Source organism: Sycon ciliatum, chromosome 4 (assembly GCF_964019385.1).
Source record: "Sycon ciliatum chromosome 4, ocSycCili1.1, whole genome shotgun sequence".
In the NCBI taxonomy this organism is placed as follows: domain Eukaryota; kingdom Metazoa; phylum Porifera; class Calcarea; order Leucosolenida; family Sycettidae; genus Sycon; species Sycon ciliatum.
Window position 1 is genome coordinate 11,069,112 of NC_088646.1, and position 23,406 is coordinate 11,092,517.

The 23,406-nt window shown below is 46.3% G+C and overlaps 2 protein-coding genes across 3 annotated transcripts; one reads left to right on the plus strand and one right to left on the minus strand.

The window, feature by feature from the left end:
• Nucleotides 1-842: 842 nt before the first annotated feature.
• Nucleotides 843-10,609, minus strand: LOC135814453 (xylosyltransferase 1-like). Its single transcript, XM_065327575.1, has 11 exons — nucleotides 10,206-10,609; nucleotides 7,435-7,863; nucleotides 6,000-6,202; nucleotides 5,423-5,503; nucleotides 4,847-5,063; nucleotides 4,324-4,500; nucleotides 3,984-4,108; nucleotides 3,248-3,439; nucleotides 2,923-3,031; nucleotides 2,368-2,514; nucleotides 843-2,113 (listed from the first exon to the last, which is right to left on the minus strand). The coding sequence occupies exons 1-11, from the start codon at nucleotides 10,488-10,490 to the stop codon at nucleotides 1,664-1,666; spliced, it is 2,415 nt and encodes an 804-aa protein (XP_065183647.1). The 5' UTR covers nucleotides 10,491-10,609; the 3' UTR covers nucleotides 843-1,663.
• Nucleotides 10,610-11,020: 411 nt separating this feature from the next.
• On the plus strand, nucleotides 11,021-23,226 carry LOC135814452 (RNA polymerase II subunit A C-terminal domain phosphatase-like). 2 transcript variants are annotated; one of them, XM_065327574.1, is made up of 7 exons: nucleotides 11,021-13,207; nucleotides 17,318-17,407; nucleotides 17,993-18,068; nucleotides 18,244-18,372; nucleotides 19,702-19,970; nucleotides 20,408-21,102; nucleotides 21,334-23,226. In XM_065327574.1, exons 4-7 carry the CDS (start codon nucleotides 18,256-18,258, stop codon nucleotides 22,395-22,397), a joined length of 2,145 nt encoding a protein of 714 aa, XP_065183646.1. In that variant the 5' UTR covers nucleotides 11,021-13,207; nucleotides 17,318-17,407; nucleotides 17,993-18,068; nucleotides 18,244-18,255; the 3' UTR covers nucleotides 22,398-23,226. The 2 variants fall into 2 exon arrangements, with proteins under 2 accessions (XP_065183646.1, XP_065183644.1); XM_065327572.1 differs by lacking the exon at nucleotides 11,021-13,207 and adding an exon at nucleotides 13,239-16,409.
• Nucleotides 23,227-23,406: the final 180 nt, after the last annotated feature.

Sequence of the window (23,406 nt, forward strand, 5' to 3'; positions counted from 1 at the left end):
TGTGTGTGGTAAGATTTGGTGATCCCCGAGATCTAAAGTACAGACTCAGTGTACATGTACCAGGAAGCCCAACACAGCAGTCCATGTCCCAGCTGGGAAACTTTGTGCTACTGATATAATGAAAAATAATAGGCAATGCACATGTACCAGGTGGTTGAAAAATTATAATATAAGCCCAGTCTCTAGTAGAAGCCCAGCCTCCAATATAAGCCCAGGGTCCGGACTGGTTGAAGAAATGTAAGCGCTGGGCTTAAATGGAGATATAAAATACGGTATCTGTAGCTGCAAGAGTACATAAAGGTTTATGTACTCTTGGTAGCTGTAGTAGCTATCCGAAGATTGAGTCAATTATAAAATTATGTTCTTCCTCACATTAGATGCACATTAGGTAACATTTATCCATGTTAAATTTTCTTTCCTCAGATTAATTTTACCGTTTGGTGAGAGCTCAGGCTTTTTGGTCTGGACAAGAAGGAATGCTTGCTCATCTGGACAAAGTTCTCGTACATCAAGAGGGGCACAGTGCCTCTGGGGGGGGGGGGGGGGGGGGGGGGGTGTTGATTGTCATTATTGTCTGCACTTGATTTTCCTATCTCCTCAGGCTGCTTGCCTTCATACTAACTCGGTATTATACCTGCGCTTCTTCTAATCTCCTTATGTTGTCTGATAATTGGTTTTTACCATGAAACTCTGAGTAACAACGAAAGTTACGAAACAGCCCTATTTTATTTCCTTTTCGTGTACCTCTTGCGTATCAAGAGGGGCATCAACGACGACACAACTAAAATGATATCAAAGACGACGACACATCATTCCGTCATACCAACATACTCTTCACTGTGTTGTCTAAAATATTGAATACTTCTGTTCCAAAGCAGCTACATATACGAACAATGACAAGAATTTAAAAATAACAAGCACACAAACACATTGAACGGGTGCCGAGCACAAAATACCTCAGCCCAAAATATACTAGCTGGTAGCACTGGAAGTGAGAATAGGAAGCAGATGAACTCAACATGTCAGAGCACGAGCAAAGTTAAAATAAGCGAAACAATCACAATAAAGAAACATCAGAAGGTATTGTTAGGTGGCATGATGAATCACGAGCAGCAGCAGCAGCACTGGTCCAGTTGCAGAAACGCCGGGGCAGTCTTGGACCATACTACTATTTCGGGACACGTGTGAAAACATACGGTTGCCAGCATTCTATGCTCTGTGTGTGTGTGTCGTGGTGTGGCAGCCCAGGTACCCGCACGGTTACTAATTACCAGTACTGCTAATTCATGATCTACCTACTATGAAGACTAGAACCTAGGCAGAGACAGAAAATAGTGACTGACCCCCCAGAATACACACACGAGAAAGAGGGAAAGGAAAGAGATGGTGCAGAGCGTGTAGAGCGCTGAAACTCAAGAAACTTGGAAAGCGGCATGAATTATACCTAGTTTTAGAAGTCACCAATGGGAAACAGGGCACAGTTGACCGGATCAAGCTGACAGCAACTATAGCAGTCAACTAGTTGGGTAGTATTGCGGACATGCCGGCGGCAAGGAGGAAACATAAATAAGATTACTTGTACTTTAAAACATCCGTCGCATGACGATAGTGGTTAGGTTACCATGACGATAGTGGTTAGGTTACCATGACGATAGTGGTTAGGTTACCGAATGCGGCCATTAGCCTTAATGTCTGGGAGGTCTGATTTCGGATCGGGCGATAGTGTGCTCCACGAGGTTTTGGAGCATGAGGATACACTGGGGCACAGTCGACTGGAGCCAGACACTGCACAATGGCTACTTATAGTCCACGCCTGTCGTGTCACTGAATCAACGTAATCCTGGAGCTGTTGCTGAACATCCATGTCGTCCTTGAGAACAACATAGGGGCCTAGGCCAGCACGCTGCACGCCTGCAGCGTCGACAATTTCCTTATTGCCTTCTAGCTCTCTTGGGAAGAGAACAAAGTGAACACTGCCCAGCGAAGCGGCTGTTGGCTTCAAGACTTCAACATCCGCACGCCAAAGGCCAGGTTCCTCCGAGAGCTGGAAGTCCACTGGAAGGTCGGCAATACTCCAGTCTTTATTCGTGTCGATATGCTGTACTTTCTGCTTCTACAACATGGAAATGAACGCGTAGAAGACAGGGGACATGTTCTATAAATTGAAACAACCCCGAATGTGGAAAAAATCTTCATTTGAGCACGTACATCATGCGAACACTGAGCATAACCTTTCCACTTGCTACATGATCTGGAGAACATATGTTTTACCAGTGCACATGCCACTGCATGAACCAGACTGAAATCCACACTACTCAATGTACAACGAGACAAGCAGATCGACAACCTGCATGACCGGGGGCTTACCTTCCCTGATGGACTCGTGAAGACAACCTTGAGCTTCAAACTTTGTCCGGTCGTATAGCGCACGACAAACACTACCTGGCTTTGCACACCTATGATGCCAGCATAGTTGCGATAAACGTACTCTTTCTTGTCAAACTTGGTGCCAACCTAGGAAAGGAAGCAAGGTTGAAACACAGACGAGTGTTTTTCACAAAACAAGTTTGAAACACACAGATGAGCGTTCTAACCCAAGGCTAGACATACAGCACACATCAACCTGGCAAAGGAAGCAAGGTTGAAATGTACGGATGGACGTTCTTCACAAGCCTAGACATTTAGCACACATCAGCAGTAGTAATCCTGCACATTGTAATTGATCATAATTATGAGTAGGCTTTCACGGTAGTGCCTTGATCCTTGAGGGTGGTGGCGTTGCTACAGATGCGGAAAACTCGGCCTCTAGCCGAGTCTCACGCGAACCGTGGAAATATTTTTTTCACGGCAGAGACAGGCCTGACATCAGCAGACACACTCGCGCCCGAACCACAGCAACACAACAGTGCGCCCAGTGCTTACAGAAATCGACTTGAATCGCGGCACAGCGGGATTGTCAACAGACTTCGTCGCCTTCACGGCTGGTACCACAAATGCTTCAAACACAGGAGAATCCTCAGAGTTCCCATATCTGGAACAACAGAGACAACATAGGCATAATGATATCTGAATGGCAGAGGAATCCTATGTCCCATACTGATCATTTTTAATGAATTAAAATTCATTCAGATTATGAAGACTTAGGCGCGCTCCCAATCATAATGACCGGATCAGAGTATTGAGATCAGCACTGTACATGTATTGCATCATAGAGAACAAAAAGACAACAATAAGATCAAAAATATACCGAATCTTGACGATGATGGCCTTGAAAACATCGTTCTCCCGATAGAGATGCACATCTTGAATATTGGCCTGGTCATTCGCTGCTATGCAGCCAGATAGCTTCGCACGCAATAGCCGTGCAACACTACGGTACAGAGTCATCTGGACGTCGCTGTAACTCTCACCAAAGTCTTCAGAGTTGTACATGTTTTCCCTGCATAGAATAAGAATGGAGGGGGGGGGGGGGAGAGGAAGAAGAGAGAAGAAAGTTAAGCGTCGGACAAGAAATCAGCCAGCGGCTAGCGCTGACAATGCAAGCATTCCTGGCCACATCTCCAAAATTACTTCAAAGTACATGTACCAGTACCCAACGGACTGAGTGAAAGGCATTAACTACAACAATGCCACGCCACATGGTGCAGGGAGCTAAGCACAATAACGATGATTGCTGCTGCTTCAACCTAAGCATGCAAAGCATGTCAATCTCATACCGCATATGATATGGCAGCGTCAAGTTGCAACAAGGTGCAGTTTAGCTGTCTTGACAGAAATCGCTAGAAGTAGGTACATCACGTAATGCTAAAGGAAAAGTCGGAGCTTCCCCTCGTGACACGTGAACTTGTTTTCATTTCCGAACACGAGGACATTGCCGCCATCCCGCTCCCCAAGCACAATGCGAAAGGAAGACCACTGTCCCTAGTTGTTCAGTCAACTCCTGGCTGTTCACATGAAGCGGCGGCATCAGTGCATTCACTTACCAATAGGCATCCAGAGCAGGTGTTCCTGCTGGATAGGCACCAAACAGCCAGAAGTCCAGTTTGTTGATAATGTCTTGGTTGACGACAGCTTCAAACTTCCTGCCAAAGAGTTTGTCTTGCAGTCCCTGGAGCACAAAGAGAGGGAAACCAAATTAAACCCCAATCATCGCGGGATGAAGACGAGCTCCCACACCCACACCCACAAACACACACACACACACACACACACACACACACACACACACAAAGACACACACACACACACACACACACACACACACACACACACACACACACACACACACAGGCACAACAAACACACACTCCGTGTAGCACAAACCTGGATTTTCTTGAAATCCTCTGACAAGAAGTCGTTTGGCGAGCAGCCACACCAATCCACAATTGCCTTGTACTGGCAACGACATCCAAGCGAGCGCTTCCAGTTGGCCAGCCTCAGGTTGTTCTTGACCATCGTTTGGCACATAGGGCTATTTCGAAGCAGTGTGTGGAAGAACGACTGAAAACAGAACAGAGAATGCAATCAACAGGACGAGCAGTCAAGGCCATGATAATACAGAAAACAAACATTCCCTATTTGGTCTGCACATGTACCAAGTTTTGCACAAAAACAACAATAATCTTATGGACACAACAAAGAAGAAGAAGTGGATCCATTTTGCTTACTATCCATCGGAAGTGCAGACAATGTTCTTTAGGTTTGCATGCATTGGAAGCGTTTCGAGCGCAGACTTTTGAGACTTGTCGATAAAGCCAAGGTCAGCATTGGCAAGGTTGACTGCACAGCAACAAGATATCCCGTAGAGAAAACAAGTTTTCTAGCCCACAGTGCCATATTCCCTTACCTCTGCTGGTAACAGCGTGTATGAGAACATGTGCTTCAAGCCCAGCGCGACCGCGTCCGTGCTCGCCACCAAGTAGTGCACATAGTCACGATTGAGCATGATCCAATCCGAACCTCCGTCAATGTGAATACCTTCGGGAAGCTTGCGCGGACCGATGCGCCACATGTGATGCTCGCACTCAAAGAATGTCTGGTCCAGGCCTTGCTTGTGGATGAACCTAAACAGACAGAGTTCATGCCCGCATGAGAATGCACGCACCCACACACACGCACCCCCCCCCCCCACACACACACGCGCACAAACGAGCGCGCACACGTGTGCACACACACACACACATGCACACACACACACACACACACACACCACAGACCAAAACACTCGGCATCACAGAGGCTAGTACGTCGTGAAACTCAAAGTATATGAAACTGTTACGTCACATTGCGCTTACAAAGAGAAAAAAACTTTAATGTTACAACAGATTTCGAACTGCTCTCCACAAGCATAACACTCGGCGCACAGTAATACACAATCTACATGATTGTACTAAACTGCAAGAATATTTATGTCCTCTCTTACCTTGGCGAAGTCTTGCCATGCGCTCTGAGAAAGTTGTGCTTCCTCCATGCAGTCATGTAGTCCACAATATAGGTGAAGTTCCTGGCACATAGCATAGCAGCAAATACAATGTTGAACCTCACGGACAAGCAATTCAGGATCGGAATCCAAGGCTCCACCTACTCGAGCAGCCATTCATACTAACAGAGTACAGGTTGTTCTCTTCTCAGTGCACTTCCACCATAAACGAGGACAATATAATGTTTAGGCTTATGAAGTTTCTTCGTCAGAATAAATTTCGTTCGGGGCATAATGCTGCTGCCTAATACATGCTATACGGGGATATGCTTGTTAACTCTCAGATCGTTGACATACCTTCTCGCTAAACTACGGATTTGGGATATTTGTTTAAATTGCAGCTTGTTATGGTAGCATGTCTTACAGCAGACCGAATGGACATACTATAAAGTAGGGTAAGTCCCCTCTAAACTGCATAGTGCATAATGTCTTATGATTGTATTCTAAAGTTAAGTAGTACATGCATGAGTGTGCATATACAGTAGTACGCCTATCAGAAGGTAACACACACAAGACTCACTTGAATGGGAAATCAGATTCGCTCAGGTTAATGAAGTAGTCCCAGTTCCAGTCGGTCATTGCATCAGCATCTTCCATGGCACGTAGCAACATTTGCAACAGCGACGCTCCACCCCAGATGGTGGCTAGTCTCCACGGGGTGACACGCACGTTGTCAAACTTGGCCGCCAGCTTGTTCATTTCGGCCAGCATGTAATGAGAGCGCTACAAAACACAACGCAGTGCAGCAAGGACAGCAGCAGGGAATTGAAGAGAAGGGTTTCACCACTGAATATGGTGTGCTCTCTACGGTGAGCAACACGTTTACAAACAGTCTTGGCCACTGAACACACACACACACACGCACACACACACTTCCCAAGCACCGGAGTTCAGATTTACTGCTGGGGCAATGGCAGACAAGCGAGAAGGTAGGGTCCAGATTATCATGTGCACGTACACAAATATAGACCCATTGAATGGTGAGCTACTAGTACATCAACGAATAAAGCATGCATGTAGGGATCTCAGCGCATGAACTGCGCAGCCAGTCTGCGCAGGTGAGATTTCGATCCCAAACGCGTCCAGTGAAGAAACCGTGGAAAAGAACATTTTTTCGAAATAAATCAAGTTGAAGAAGACAGTAGAAATGGCTGAATGTTGCGTCCAGGAAAGCACGTTCTACGGCCATCTCCAAGCTACCTATCTCCCAGACACTCTCTCAGAGGAACTATGGTCCTGTATGGAGGGTCAAAGAGCACGATATTTCACTCTTGGACGCAGCGTGAACACCTCTTCTACTGAGCCTTCTCTCTGAGTGATAATGGCGGCGATGTTCGCGATGGCTCATGCACTGAAAATCGAAGTTAGGACAATCTAACCGGAGAAAACGTCTGAATTTTTGACTGAATCCTCTCTGAAGTGGGTTCTTGCCGCATGACAAATTATAGGAAAATCGACCGGGGCGATATCGCCTTGGCCACGCTGTCCTTCGGCGGGAATCACAAAGTATGCTCGAACGACGATGAAGATGACGATTCCGCTAGTGTCCACCGCTTCCGCTAGTGTCGGAAATCGACCGTCGCCATTTTCTGCTGTGTCCGCGAGCTGCACTCAAAACTCGATGACGCAATGTATGCGCAAACACCCTGCGCACTGCACGCGCTGAGATCCCTAATGCATGTTGGAATGATGTCACATCCAATACATAGCCTCACTTAAACTGTTGTCTCCTCGCTACCTTTTTATATCTTATATCCCAATCTCTCTTGTGTATCCTTTATTTATTTATTTTTTCGCAAGTTGGTGTCGAAACGAACCAGCGGAATGCTCAAGTGCAAAGATTTGTCTAGGCCAAATCCCCTGTACACCAAACTATAATATAGTTCACTCATCAGTGACAGACCGCTATGAAATTTACTTTAGACCTGAGAGCAGAAATGGCACCACTAGCTCACCGCGTCCACATGTATGTAGTAGTAATGGTTGACATGGTAGATGGCCTTGAGGACACGGTAGACCTGTCGTACTGCACGACCATGAACCGTGATCATGAACAGTATCCTGACCCGTGGTATGTCCGGGTGCAGCTTCGGCAATGACATGTTCGCACTGATGGCCGGATTGTCATGCACCGGGCATGTGCGAGTGAAATTCGTCCAGTAGAGCTGCTGGAGCTGGTGTGCACAAGACACTCTCCTCAGCTGGTCCTTGCAATCCTCTGTTTTGGCTCGGCTGAGCGCTGACAGAGCCTCCTTCACAGTGATATTGCATGCTGGCACGTGGGGAATAAACGGAAGTACTATTGTCTCTGGTGGTGGCTCGCGAGGCTTTGGAGGCGGCCGCGCAATCACGTATGGCTCATCAACTTGTCGTTTGAATTTCCCCTGTGCACGGCAGCATAGCAAACGGCAGAAGGGTTAATTTGGATAGTCGTCACTTGGTTAAGGACAGTTGATGACTATTCAAATACAACAATGGCCAACCTAAGTCATAGCATGTGATAAACTGCCATAGTATACACTAGAGTGCTACTCCTAGCAAGGTACTGTAAGGTTGCACAATAAAGCTGTGCCTATGGCCTATGGCCACACATGCTAATGTTATGGCCATGAATCTCTTCAAACATGACTTACATTCATGCGGTAATGCATAACCAATGTGCAAAGGTCCAGGTGTCAACATTCTCTTCAAGGTCCTCCCCCCCCCCCCCCCCTAACTCATGTTCCCATGCAAGGCGTTACAGCACGCCACTCTCAAATATAGTACAATATTACATTTCATTCGGGGGCCGTGCACAACGCCGGTTCTAAATAAACTAATATTCAAACATTTGGCGGAGGCGAGGAGGGACCATCTCCAGGAGAGGAAGCACATTTCATGGTGTCCAACTGTCCATACAACAAAATACAATGGTTGTGTGAGAATGAATTTGAAGGCTTCAGTGCAGATGTAGTTAGGTTGGTTATCTGAGAGGATCATTGCGGTATACAAGGTAGCCAGATTCCTGAAAAAACCAAGATATTAGAGAGGTTCCGCGCTACGTAAAGTTGAGCAACTTTACGTAAGTGGGAGGAATAAATCCGTGAACTTGCGAGTATGCACTTCACTTGCGGAAAGTTGTCTAAGTAGAGCACGTACGTGGGGCTCCACTAACTTGCCATAGGCAGTCACGCGGTTCGAAAACTCCGTATGGCGGTACACGGATCTGCATGCAGTGTACGTAAGACTTTCCGTAAATTGACTCTGCTTTTTACAAACATAATCACGTTGTGCGGAACCTCTCTAACAAATGTACATGCTGTATAAGATCTCGTAGATTGGATTCGTTTACACAAGTCCGGGTTGTTTGATTCGTGAGTAGCCCCGAGATCACGCTGCCCCGAATAAGGATACTGACTGTACATCATGGCAAAACAAGAAGTACATTTTTTTTAATGAATACCACAGAACCATCAGATGCTGCACAGCAGGGGCGGTGGCATATTGGATGGAAGTGGGGGCGGGGCAAAAGTAACTCCTCCGACCAAAGGTCTTGGAATCATCGTTACTCCTGTGCGCCGATACATAGGAGAAAAGAAACATGTGCATTCAAGAGGGAAGCACCGGCTTTGCAACCGATAATGGGGAGAATTTGAGACATCTAGTACCCGTACAGTTGTCGCCGTATTTCTGTTGCTGTTTCTCTGTTGTTTTTCAGTTGCCATCGTGTCGTTATGGCAATCAAAGCGCACTTTGTTCACAAGTCACTGAACCTCTTGTACGCATTACACAATTCTAACAAGAAACGAAATTGATTTCGATTTGTATAAGAGTTCACAGTGAGTCACTGATCCTCCCTAATTCCCAGCATGACCACCACATTCTCGGAAGTGCAACTCAACGCTACAACAGGCTGTTCACTAATACCCTTGTCGCTAGTCCAACATCATTATTGTTGGCTCGACATTGCAAATGATTTGAAATCAACAGCATGCCTGTTTTACAAGTGCTCTGGAGCTGCAGGACATTGGAGAGGTTCTGCTGTACGTGAAACGTAGGGAATCACGTAGAGAATAGGTGTGTGGATTGGAGTGCACGGCTTATCGTGTTTTGGGTCCAGATTTCTACGCGGAGATGCGGTTCTCTACGTTGTGGCACATGCAAAGAAAATGAGTACGGATCTGCTGGGTATCATTCGAATCAAGCAGAAAATAGCCAAATTCGGAACGGGAAATTCCCAGTACACACTCCATGTGATTTCTCTACATGAACGTAGAGCAGAACAGGTTTCCTTCACGGTTACGGGAACGCGAAGAGTGTTCCCGTGATTCTTCGCTCCCTTAACGTAGAGCAGAACATCACCACGGTCATTTTCCAGTTCAGTATTCGCTCAGGAAATACAAACTAAATTTATGATTGATGTTGTGCATTATATCACAATACTGCATGCTGTGTGGCTGTGGCGTCAAGAACTGACAGCCAGTCCTCGGCACAACTCGCAGAAAGGAACAGCCATGTACCAAATAAATCCTTTTTAGAATTTGTTCAGCTGAATGCTATACACCACATAGTGAGAATTAGCCACGACTGTTTTGTTCCAAGAAATGGGCTTGTTGAAGGAAGTTCCAAGACAAGACAGGAAGCGAAATTAGGTATGCTAGAAGTCGTCGACTAGCAACTTTCATGGCTTCTGCACATTTTCCGAACTATTACTTGAATGCATTATTCTTTCATACAATCAGCTTACGATCAAATCAGGAATTTTCTCCAATCGAAATCGAACGTTACTATCACCTTCTGCGTGAATGACACCACGTGCAAAACCTCCTTCCAGGTAGCTGATCCTCAACTGCAAACCAAACTGGACAACGACGATAACTGAGAGCAGCACCAGGATGACTTTTCCTGTTGAGCATTTCATCGCCATTTTCTGATTGTGCCTGACCCATGTTGAAGATGGCGACTGACGTGGAAAGTTCATTGTGTAAAAACGCAGTTCATCTAATTCTTTGGTGTCTTTTCTCAGCCACATATCCCATATCAAGTGGCACTTTGAACAAAGAAACAGTGCATTCTTCTTTTCTCAGGTTTGCTGGGTTCCTGTTGTCTAGCTTTTCCCAACTGGTCCTAGCCTGCGGACGACGGTCCCTACAGTATCCCATTCTTTCAACTGCACGAGCTGATCCGGCGTTCTGTTATCTTTCTTATTTTGATGATTACAACGTGGAATTCGAGGCTGATGGGCGCAAGTGAGCGTGGTTGACGTACTCATCAGGTTAGTTCTGCCGGCATTTGGCTTGTGTCTTCTGCACAGGCGCGGCGTAGGGCTGCTATGCTCAGTAGTCAGGTACTGGTACAAGTAATGTTAGTTGGCAGTGGAATGCCTTCCATTTGGCAGTGACGATGGTTCCGGCCGGTACAGTACATGCAGCAAAAAAAAGCTGGCATCGTTTCATCTGCTTTCCCTGGCCGTTTTGGCTTGTGCCTCACACAGTGACACAACTGGTAGCCATGATGTGTTGACGTTGTAAAGAGAAGAGCAACTTACTTGTAGCCATTACTAGCTACAGCTGGGGCCTTGAAATTTCTCTTCTCCCTAATCCTTGAGTGTGTGTGTGTGTGTGTATGTGTGTGTGTGTGTGTGTGTGTGTGTGTGTGTGTGTGTGTGTGTGTGTGTGTGTGTGTGTGTGTGTGTGTGTGTGTGTGTTAAAAGCTTTTAAAGCTGAAGGTTTGTTATTATCAGGAAATTATTTTATTCACTTGGTCAAAGACCCTCCTCTTCTCAACAGCTTTCAGAACATCTGTACTGGATCCAATTATGCTACATTCAGCTCAGCAACAGCTGAGGTGTTAACGATTGATTATCCAAACCACCTTCTTGCACTGAATTTGAAAGAGGCAAAAAAAAAGAGTTTTACAGCTTTTCGCACTCTGGCTCTCCTAGCTTCAATGCACGGCGTCAAGAGTACATAAACCACAGTGTGCAACTCGGGATGGTTCCTGTGGGAGCGTAATTCGTGCAGTACGTCATTTCTGACGGCATTGTAAGCCACAGGTACGGTGAAAGGTTGCATAACCAGTCACGGTGGTGCAGGTTACTGAGTTTGTCCTGATTTCGGTTTTTTGAAACGGATAGCCTGGTGAATTTACTTGTCAGCGGATGTACGCAGCATACGCAGTCACACAAAAACACCGAAATCCTAAAACAGGACGACTAAAATCATGCAAACTTGGTTGATTTCCGGTCTGTGAAACACGAAAACCTGAGCTGTACGCAAGTCACGGCTTGGCTGACCTCACCAGTGTGACATAGTGCACGGACTGCGCTGTTTCTGATCTGATATGAACAGTTGCACACTCTGGTTTATGTACTCTTGACGGCGTGTCATCATAGTCCACCCCATAGGCCATGCACATGTACTGAGTAGGTAATTATTGGAGGGTACTGTAATTTCACAAATGTTCGGTGTACTTTCATTTTCGGTACTTTCGGTGCGTCTGTTCCATACCTAAAATTTCAATACACCGAACAAACACATATACCGTATTATCTCCAATATAAGCCCTGCGCTTATATTTTTTCAACCAGTCCGGACCCCGGGTTTATACTAGAGGCTGGGCTTATAATTTTTCAACTACCTGGTACATGTACATAATACAGTACATTGCCTATTATTTTTCATTATATCAGTAGCACAAAGTTTCCCAGCAGGCACCGGGACTGCAGTTTCGTTCTTACTGGTACACTGAGTCTGAAATTTAGCTTTCGGGGATCACAGACGATTACCGTAGCATGTGTTTATGTGATACTGTGTGACGTCAAACGTGCATGGACATGATCCATGTTGTGCTCGACTGTCGCTTTTATTGCTTGGGTACGCGTGAGGTGGCATTCCCTCACCGCAATCATGCATTCACAATGTATACTGTAAAACCGGGAATTTTCGATGGTGTAAGATTCTCGGTATTTCCCAAAATCAACGGTTCGGTAGCGCGAATATTTCGGTAAACCAGTTTTCCAGATCCAAAAATGCATTTTGCACACTGTGTGGCACGGCATGGTTGAATTTTAGGTCGCGTGTTATTTTAGGTAAAATTTACCTGTACCGAAGTTTATACCGAAAATAAATCCCCACCGAACTTTTCTGGGTTTACAGTATGTACAACCGCCGCATTGGTTTACTTATTGTGCGTTTTGTTGGCTGATTTTTTTGTGATTGTCTGATAGCGGAATGGAATTCAATGATGGAATTAGTTGCTTGTTGTAGGACCGAACACAACAGCAAGAGAACTCTTGTTCTGGATTTGGTATGACCAAACGCGTAGCAGAGCCAGGTTCTTCCTAGATATTGTGCTGTGGGATGATCACAGTTATGCTGGGGTCTTGAAGTCCTAGTCATGAACAGTAGTGTGAACAGAGAACAACGATTGCTGACCCATGTGTTGCTCTTTGTACTTGCTACTCTTCTGTGAGATCGTGCTGGAGCTGGTGGACCTGGCAAGTATTTGGTGATGTGGAGAATCTTTTCCGGACGTGTATTGCGAATCATTTGATGTCCATTTGTATTGGCGGGTGTGGACTGTTCCACCTCGCTTTGATATCTCATGTGCAGCTTAGCCTCTGATTGTGCTTTTAGTTTTAGCATTACCCGACACCGGTTGACAGGATTACAGAAACACCTGGAAGTCTCTTCCCTGTGTTGCTGACAGTTCCAAGTGCTATAAGATATGAGCACAACTACACTGCTGGTAAGTTGGTAGTTGGGGACCTGGTTTGAATCGAAGCTGGCGTGTTTATAGACCTTGCATGTTAGGTAATGTACTTTATCCATTCGGGGTTTTTCGTCTTCATTGGTTCACTTGGCTACCTACACTTTAATTCTGATCTTTGATGAAACGCCACGGTGGTTGACCAGGAGCAGGGGGGGGGTCAAGGAAAAATCAATCTTACTTGTCTGAGTGCCTTGGTCTGTACCTGGCCCAGTTGCATGGCATGCCGGTGGTTGGCGATGCATCGCACTCACTCACCTGCCATGCCACTAATCCCAGTACTTGAAAAATGGCCTGCACACGTCACTATTCCTGACGCAGTCTCCAGTACCGGTCTGCTAGATGTGTGTCTTAGACAACAGCACACCTCAGAAGACGATGGCAGCCGACTATGTCCTGAACTTGACTGTCTTGAATTGTCTTGTATGTGTTCTTGCAGTGTGTGTTAGTGTACCATGCAGTGTGTGTTAGTGTACCATGCGGTGTGTGTTAGTGTACCATGCAGTGTGTGTTAGTATGCCATGCAGTGTGTGTTAGTGTACCATGCGGTGTGTGTTAGTGTACCATGCGGTGTGTGTTAGTGTACCATGCAGTGTGTGTTAGTATGCCATGCGGTGTGTGTTAGTGTACCATGCGGTGTGTGTTAGTGTACCATGCGGTGTGTGTTAGTGTGCCATGCAGTGTGTGTTAGTGTACCATGCGGTGTGTGTTAGTGTGCCATGCAGTGTGTGTTAGTATGCCATGCGGTGTGTGTTAGTGTACCATGCGGTGTGTGTTAGTGTCCGCATGGTACACGTGGTCCCTGGCTAGCGCCAGACGTTACTTTTGTAGCGTCTGGTGTCAGCCGCTACTAAAGTAACGTCTTTTGCATAGCGTCGGGAATTAATACTGTGTAACATTGTACAATGTAATTGTACATTTTTAATAAAATATGACAACATTTTGGGAAGAGTCAACCGAGCAGGCAGTGGTAATAAACGCAACCCGGTACCCCTGTAATCCTGTACTGAGTACTTGATCCATTGTTCTTGTTCATTTGATGTTTCCTGCATTCCACCTGACAATAAGGCTTGAAGGTGGATCAAGTACTCAGTACAGGATTACAGGGGCACGATGATGCGGTGTGTGTTAGTGTACCATACGGTGTGTGTTAGTGCAGTGTTCACTGGTCTTCACCATCCTGTTCTCCTGACACACACACACACTGCAATGACTAGTGGGTGCAGTACAGTGAGGAATGTGAGAAATGTGTCAGCTTCGGGTGGTGTATGTGTGGAGAGTAAGAGCACTGGTGAAAGGTGCTGGGAGAAAGGGAGGGAGAGTGGTGGAGGGCTGTGTCTGTATGTGAGTATGGTAGTACTCTGCCTCCCTTTCTCCCTGCATGTTTTACCAGCTCTCCTACTCACCACATGCACGCCTAACTTGACACAGTTCTCACACTCCTCAGCTTATCAAATTTCTACTGCACCTCACAGCATATTATATCTACTCCTTCGTTAACGCGTTGTTGTCTTCATGGTTTTATTGTTTTACCTCGAGGATATGTCATGCCTAAAAAATGTTGTGATTCAATATCAAGAGAGTTTTTTGGAGTAAAGAAATAATAATAATAATAATAATAATAGCACATTTCGCGTAGTAGAGCACTAAATAAAGAAATTCAGTGTTTTTTCCGCTTCTGTCTTGTGAGCATCATCAGCATCAGCTAGGTGTAGTAAAGAAATAATGTGAGAAAATGTTCAGATCAGGTAAGGGGTCGTCGCAAAAGTTTTCTGTCGTCCCTGAAACGAACATCGTTCATTTCGTACTCGGACCCCCTCCCCTCCCTCTGAAACGAACACAGCTTGCTATGCTGGATGACGAAAATCGCATGCATGTACATGTCATATGTACAGTGTCGGTCGACTTGCGATTTTGGCTCGCACCCCCTCCCCCCCCCCCCCTCCCCAAATGAATCATGTTCGTTTCAGGGACGACAAAAAACTTTTGCGACGACCCCTAATGATTATGTGTAGATGGCTGTAGCAATGGAGTTTGCGAATCCCGAGAAAAAGAGAATAAGTGCCCGGCTCCTATACGGAATACTGCAGCATTGCAGACAGCCTGAGTGTAGCAAAGGTGATATCCATTGCAGAGGAGAGCCCCTCCCCCGTTCCAGTCAACAAGCGTGCTCTCCATCCAATCATGCTACTGACTACTGTATCATCGGTAGGTACGTCGCGCTGATTTTTTGTTCGCACGATCATACCTATTTCCTGTCGTGAGATTTTATTGCTTCATTATATTTCTGGTCCACCTACCTTTCGCACTGGGGTAGCTGTACACTTTGTATATCATTATTATCAAGAGTACATAACCGTGGTTATGTACAATCAACCCTCTTTAGGACGAACACCAAGGGACCGATGATATTTGTTCGCAATAGCAGGAGTTCTTCTTATCCGTATGTTATTCCCAGTGAATACACGTACACAGTGATTTATCCAATGGAGTTGGGAATACTAGTTCTTTCCTAACGAGCTTTCACTGTACTCTTGTTATTATCAAGCGCCGAAAATGGTTGTGATTTTCCGCGTTTTACCATGCTCGGCAACCCTATGTCTTTTCTCCGTTTCTTCAGTGAGTTGCATTTGGGTGCTTGTACTGTTGTTGAAGAACATGGAGTTTGTTGTGGTGGCTTGACTATTTTGGCAAAGGGCATTCTATCTTCATAGACGCTGTGTATGTACTGTAATAGCACGCGCATGTACTGTAGTGTGGTAGAGGCAGCTCGAATCAAAAACTCGGCAGAAGAAAAATGCGACTAGCCGGTTTGCCACAGAAAATTGAATTTTCTATTTGAATTTTCAAATCAACCGCCACATATTGTACGAGTTTTACCCTCGCCCCCGTTTTTATCCTGCAAAATTTCTCATGAGCTGAATCAACGCGCAAAAAATCTCCGGAAAAGAAAAATGGCGTCCGAGGAAGGAGTCTTCGACGTTGTGGTTCCTTCAGGCGGTCCTTGCCGACTGGCCGCTTGGAAGGTGAAAGGAGACAAGATCGAAGTAGTTTTGGACCAGACGCTAGCTATTTTGGCGCATACCGTGGATGGGGAGGAGAAACAAGTTATTCTCAAGTCCAGGTGTCGAGTTGGAATTTTGACCAAATTCGCGCGCGAAGGCTCTACTGTGCAACCAAGGTAAGGTGGAAGGATGGAAAGATCTCACAATACGATTGCCTTCATCGTTGTCTAGTGTGTTTGTGCCAGAGGACGTCTTGTTTGCTCCTTGATTGAGTTGAGTTGATATAAAAAATTGAAATCCTTAGTGCTGGAAAAAGCGCGCCAAGTGGGCGGTTTCTATAATAATTTTGTATGGCAATTGTAATTTTTTCTTCAGATTGTCTTCGTAACGTGATTGAAACGCAAGTTTCGTCCTGTGACGGCTATTTCAACTGCGCATCAGCTTTTTATTGCTGCTTTTCGTGTTTCTCGAAATTATCTTTCATACTGGTGTACGTCGGCGGATGGATGCCTTTCGTGATAATAGCGCCTATTTCAGACATAATTGCTTACTCAGCAATGGTAGCCAACGCCTACGCAGTGAAATTAGTGCTTCTAAATCAAATGCATGTGCTAGAATGTGAGAAACATGCCCGTGTCACTGATGTATTGTGTGTTGTAGTCCAGCACAGCAACGGAACACATGCACATGGTCTTGGGTGTGTTTGCAAACAAAAGTTTTCGATATACCGTTGGGCGCAAAGAAATCCGAACCCTTCCTTCCATAGCAAAGTGCACTGTGCCCGGGCCCAAGTGCAGGATCAGCTTGCATGCATGCCCCTCCCCCCCCCCCCCCCAAAGGGCACTCACGAGCGTTTTGTCCACGCAGCTGCGTTGTGCGTGTCATCCTGCGACACCATCCTGAGTCCTGAGCAGTAGTGTGGGAGAACCGCAGTAAAAGTCCTGAGGAATGAACGCGGGATTTGTATTCGCTTTTTAGCCTCGTGCATGCGCAATCCGGTCATTATGGGATGAGCATCTACAAACGGTGCGAATCTCCAGTGGGGTATTATTATATTGACATGTGTGGATGTTTGTCTCGACAGCGATGTTATCGGGCGTGTGGAGTTCCACTGTGAACACGACTACATCGTCAATGGCCTGTGCAGTGTTTGTGGCGCCATCATCTCTAAGACGTGAGTCGCGTGTGTTCGTCAGTTCCTGTGCTAGTATGGGTGTGATGCTGGCAGAGGCAATTATGTTCTGTTTTCCTGCTTGCAGCTGCGGTGATGGAGTACAAACTGCTTTATTGTATCATCTCTTCTTTCGGTTGAGATTTTTGAGCCTCAGCTTCAGACAGTGGTCGCATACTGAGGGGTGACTTGACATTGCCCTGTGTTCAGCTGCAGGCGACGTAGGTTCGAACCTCACCCGGCTCTTTTTTGCTGGACGAGCGTTCTGCCCTAGTAAAATGTGAATAAATGAAATGCTAGTAAATAATATCTGAGAGCTGGGCTTACCAGCTGGGCTCAGCTTGACATTGACCCTCTGAGAGGCGCAGAAAGCTGTTTGAAACCGTGTGCCTGTGTATCCCTGATGCTGTGGTGCAACTTCACAGGCTGCAACTTTGTATTTGCGGTGTGGCGCGCACACTGGATTTCCCGCGTGTGTAAATTGATGCCATGTGTAAACTGTGTGCTTTACAACACGCAGTGCAGTAAATTACTAATGTGAGTAATGTCTGATTTCAACAAGTTGTGTCTGACACTTATTTGCTGCAGGAGCGCCCAGCCTTCGTCCGGAGGCCAGTACGTGCCAGTTGTTCATCATGCACGAAACATTGTCGCCAGCGAGAAGGTGAGATGTGCATCATACCCGTTTGTGCTGGTTGCCATAGTGTTGATGCCGGTGACAATGTGCTCTGAAGTTATACTTTCCCTCGTCTGCTTTTCTCATATGAAAATGTTGAAGACGTGCAGTGTTTTGGTGCGTCAACGAAGACTTGTCCTTCCCTTTGATTTTGTTTGCCTAGGTGGCTCGCAGTATGGCAGGTGAGGAGCAACAGAAACTTTTACGAGCCAAGAAGCTTGTCCTCGTGGTGGACCTCGATCAAACACTTATTCACACTAGCATGGACTACAGAATTCAGCCGGGAATCAAGGTACAGAGTACTCAATAGGAGTTCCTTTTAATGATCCTCTGTTCCATCCTGGTATGGTATTGTGTGTATGTGGGGTGTGGGAGGAGGGGGGGGAGGGGGAGTTGAATTTGTCTCTTGTTCTGTCACTTCGCTTGTCCCGTTGTCCCGTGTTAATCAAGATGATGAAGTCTTCCAAAGTACTTTTACCTTCCATGCATACAGTAGGATATTTAGGGAAGTTTTGCTCTACGTAATTACGTATGAAAATCCGTATGTCGTACGCGCCGCAAAATGAGGGCAACTTTCATACGTAAATCTCTCTATGGATTTCCGTAGGAAAGCTGTTTCATACACGGATTTCCGTATGAAAGCTGTTTCATACGTTGGGTCCTCCGTAGGACTTTTTGAAATATTTTTCGCACTTTCCGGATTTATCCATGGCAACGTTCAAGCCGCGCAAAACACAAGGCACACACCACGTGGAAAACAAAATGGAAAACGCGGTTTGGGCTCGTGGTGCATGCAACACGTCTCTGGAGCTCCAAAGCAACAAGGCATTCTTGGCAGTCATGGAGAAATCACATAGAGCGAAACTCAACAGCGCTGATTTTTACGTATGAAGGTCGTCCCCCGTTAATACGAGTCCGGTTAGAACATAAACCCCGTTAGTACATAACTTCATAAGACATCTCAAGTCCCGGACGAAACGTGGTCACTTCCATACAAATTTTGTCGGTTAATACATAATTCGTTAGTACATAAACCCCGTTAGTACTTAACATTTCTCCGTACCCGCGCATGCCACCTACCTCAATAGTACATCATTTGTTGTTCTTTTGGCCTTCCAGTGGAGGCACATCGTGTTCTACTTTCTACTTGTGGACGCAATTAGCTCAGAAATCAGAGCGCACATCGCAAACCGACAAAGGTCTGTTTTTTTTTCCAGTGACTGTACAGGCGCGGCTGGGCATGTATCATGCAAACTGTAGAATATTCGCTAACTGTGACTGTTATAACATAATTTTGTATGTTATATTGAGGGAATCAAGAATATCTCGCTGCCTAGTCATGGTAGCAAGAAACACTCAGAAAAGTTGAAAAAAGTGAAAAATCCTGGTACACAAGCAAGCTATGTACACTTTCGTTTAGTACATAAACCCCGTTAATACATAACATGTGTCAAGTCCCAGAGATTATGTATTAACGAGGGGCGACCTGTATGCAGTTCCTACGTTATTTTCATACGTAATTCCGTAGGGTGAAACCTCCCTATTACCTCCTCTCTTGTTAGTTCTACACTATGACCCATACGATGCAACGGTCTTTGTTTCCTTCCTCTTCTGTGTGCAGGACGTGTACGGGTTTGACATGGTTGAATCGAATGGACGCCGTGTGCTGTACCACGTGCGTTTGCGTCCGTACACACGCGAATTCCTTCGCAGCGTGCAGGATCGGTTCGAGATGCATGTCTTCACGATGGGGTCACGGCGATACGCAGAGAGCATAGCCGAACTGCTGGAGCGGGAAGTGGACGATGGCTCCGGGAGGTCGTTATTTTCGCGCCGAATCCTGTCACGAGATGAACTCATTGACCACCGTTCAAAATCTCCCAACCTCAGGTCAGTATGACTGTTCGTGGAGGCGATGTACGTACATGCTTTGGTTATATGATCACAGCTATTTGTTGATCGTCGGAGATCATGCTTTGGTTGTCTCAATTTTCATTCCTTTGCCATTACGTGCAGATCTGTTCAAGGTACAGTGCCGCTCAATGAAATCCGATCAAGCGAGTCAATGCCACGCCGGGCGCTGTGCAGCCCTAGGCCTGCGAAAACTGGAATGTGAACAGGCACAGGGCGCAAACTTGATTCGGGCAATCAGATATCATTGAGAAGCACTGGACGGGGCAGGTTTCTTTTAGCAAACTGTGCATGCTGGATTGCAACATGCCAGTCAACAGATCTGTTAACTGGTTTAAAATACCCAAATTCAGTTCAACTGTCTGTGTGTACAACATTCTTTGTGTGTTCTTGATGTTCCATGTCCTTCCTTGTAGAGCGCTGTTTGCAGCGAACGACAGCATGGTCGTCATCATCGACGATAGAATTGATGTCTGGGAGAACCAAGCCAACGTCGTGCAGGTTCAGGCGTATCGGTTCTGGAAAGATGTTGGCGACATCAATTTGCCACCAGGTAGCCATGACCAGCCCCCTGCTCAGTTGCCAAAGCCATCCCAGCAGCAGCAGCACCCACCGGCACAACAGCAAGCTCCATTGTCGGCACAACAACAAGCAGATGGGCAAGAAACCGCACTGGCAGATACCACACCAGCTCAAGTGATGTCTGCCAACAATCCCGAGACGGTAGATAGTGCAAACCCTGATGGACAAGGTGCAGAAAGTGCAGCGGTGGAAGCCAGTTCAGTGTGTGAACAGGCTTTGCCCGGTGTGGACGATACAGTGGGGGCCGACCATAGCAAACATCCTGTCAGCTCTAGTTCTGGCGCCTCCGGTAGCAGTTCATCCAGCTCTGACTCAAGCAGTAGTGAAAGTGGTGATGACAGCCCTGTGAAGTCGTCTCAAGCTAATTCTGTACCGAAAGTCGACAGCGAGAGTGAGATCTCTGACAAACAAGGCCGTTCAGGTGATGATAGTGACGATAGCTTATCGTCAGCATTTGGCAAAGCTGAAGAGCAGGCACCGCAACAAGAAGAGACCAAGCCAATGGACATAGAGCCAGAACCGTTGCAAGGTATGTCAACGTTTTGCCATCCCGGGTGTTATTTCTGACTGTGTGTATTGACTGTATTTTATTGGTATCGTACTCACTCGATCAGATGCCCCGTTTCCAATAGACCGCTTTCGAAAGAAAAATATCTGTCTTGTATGGCATCCCTATGTGCATTGTTGGTGTGAAGTGCTTCGCTCTTACTCTCTTGTGATGTGTGTTTTGCTATGTGTATTTTCTTGTTTTCTTTGGCAGATGTGAAGGCTCCTGTTGGCACCCAGATGATGACGGACAACGATGATTACTTACAGCACCTGACGTCTATTCTGTGCCGCGTTCATGACAACTTCTTCAGGGCACGTGAAGAGAGTGCTAATGCTATGCCAACTACACGGCATCTTGTGCCAGCGTTGCGGGCCGAGACTCTTCGAGGAGCGCACATAGTATTTTCCGGTGTCATTCCAACCGGTTATCCACGGCCAGAGAGTCACGAGGCGTGGCGGACAGCCGTAGCTCTTGGTGCTGTTGTCCAGGACTCGCTGAACGACTCTGCTACACACCTGGTTGCGGCAAAGTACGGCACACACAAGGTACACTCCGCTCAGCGGATGAAGCACGTCTCGGTTGTGAATACTCAGTGGCTTTGGTGCTGCGCACGCCAATGGAGCCATGCCAAGGAGGAAGAGTTCCCACTCCGTGTGGAGCACACCGGTACAGACTTTCCCAGGTCGGCGCATCTACACCGACCGAGACGAGATGTACAAAAGGTCCACCACCACCATCATCATCACCAACATGCTTCTACTGCCGCTGCTCGTCCCCACAATCCTCAGGCCGTGGAGCAGCAACGTAGCGCACCATCAGAGCATGAACCCTCTGCGCAGCGAAGGGAGAGCTTGGAAGCCGTGGCCGGGGCACCCGTTCAGCGACAGCTCTCGATCTCAGCTGAGGAGCGGCACGCTTTGCTGCAGGAAGTCGACGCAGAGCTGACGTCCGACAGCGATGATACTGATGACGATGACAGTGACCTGAAGAGCGAGGCATCGGATGATATTGTGCAGCTCAGTGTGGTGCCAGCAGTATTGATGAAGTCACATTCGACCTCCTCATCCTCACTTAGTGTCAAGTCACAGAAGAGAAGCCATGTAAGCAGTTCCGAGTCATCTCAGCCGGATGATGATGATGAGGACGACAACGACGGCGATGGTAGCATGCAAAACTCCGAATCAGACAGCACTGATGATTCTGATGATGACAATGACTCTGATGATGATGAAATGGTGTGCTTGTTAGACCAGGAGATCACTCGTGACATCTAGGCGCTATGTTAAATTGTATGGCGGTGACGAAACCTCCTGAATATCCAGACGCTTGTTAGTGTCACGGTAAGGAACTGGAGATTTGTGTGCGTGTGTGTGTGAGAGAGATTGAGAAATGTATGCGTGCTTTTATCCTTCGTTTAGCTGCTGTTTTAGACGGTATTCAAATTGCATGCTAATGAAAGCAAGAGCTTTTGTCATGGTCATGAAATTCCCACATATCGTGTCATATTTACCTTACATCTTGGTTTGCGTATATGCGTCATTTGACCTCATGCATGTGTTCAACAAAATTCCCAGCATATCACACTAGCATTCATTCCTCTCTGCAATTATATTTGAGATGATCATGTGTGTGCGCGTCTTCTATTTGATGTTTCCGGCTGCTCTCTTCCCATCCGTTGTGTTGGATGGTCCAGTCTTATTTTGATAGTGCGGATGATACTGAACATATCTCTCTCTCTCTCTCTTGAGATAGCTTTCTAAATTTTTAAAAAAGTATTTTGAGATCATTTGCTTCAGGTTTGTTGATCCTTCGTTTATTGATTTCTTCTGCCCTGATAGTAGGTGTGAGCTGTTATGAGCAGACTTGTTTATGCTTTCTGTTCTTCCCCTCCCTATCTCATGACTCCCTATGTTGGCTATGTTAGCATCCGTATCGCTGTACTTTATCTGACCCTATTTCTTCCTCAATTTCTCCCCACCTATTCACTGATGATCCCCTTTCTTCGCCCCAGTCTTGTTGCGTATTTCACCGTTGTATCTCTTGCTGCGTGTATCAGCTTTTTTCTTTTTTTCACGATGAGTTAATGGAGGTATCGGATTTTGGCTCAAGTCTTTGACATGCGTGTGTGTGTGAAATGGAAAAAAATGAAATGAAAATAGGGATTCACTGCCCAGAAAAGCCACTTCAATCAGCTGTGTGGTGGCAAGCTAGCTGTTCAAGTACTTGAAGTGTTACTATTTGTTTTAGTATTAGATGAACAGCTAGCCTGCCACCACGCAGCGA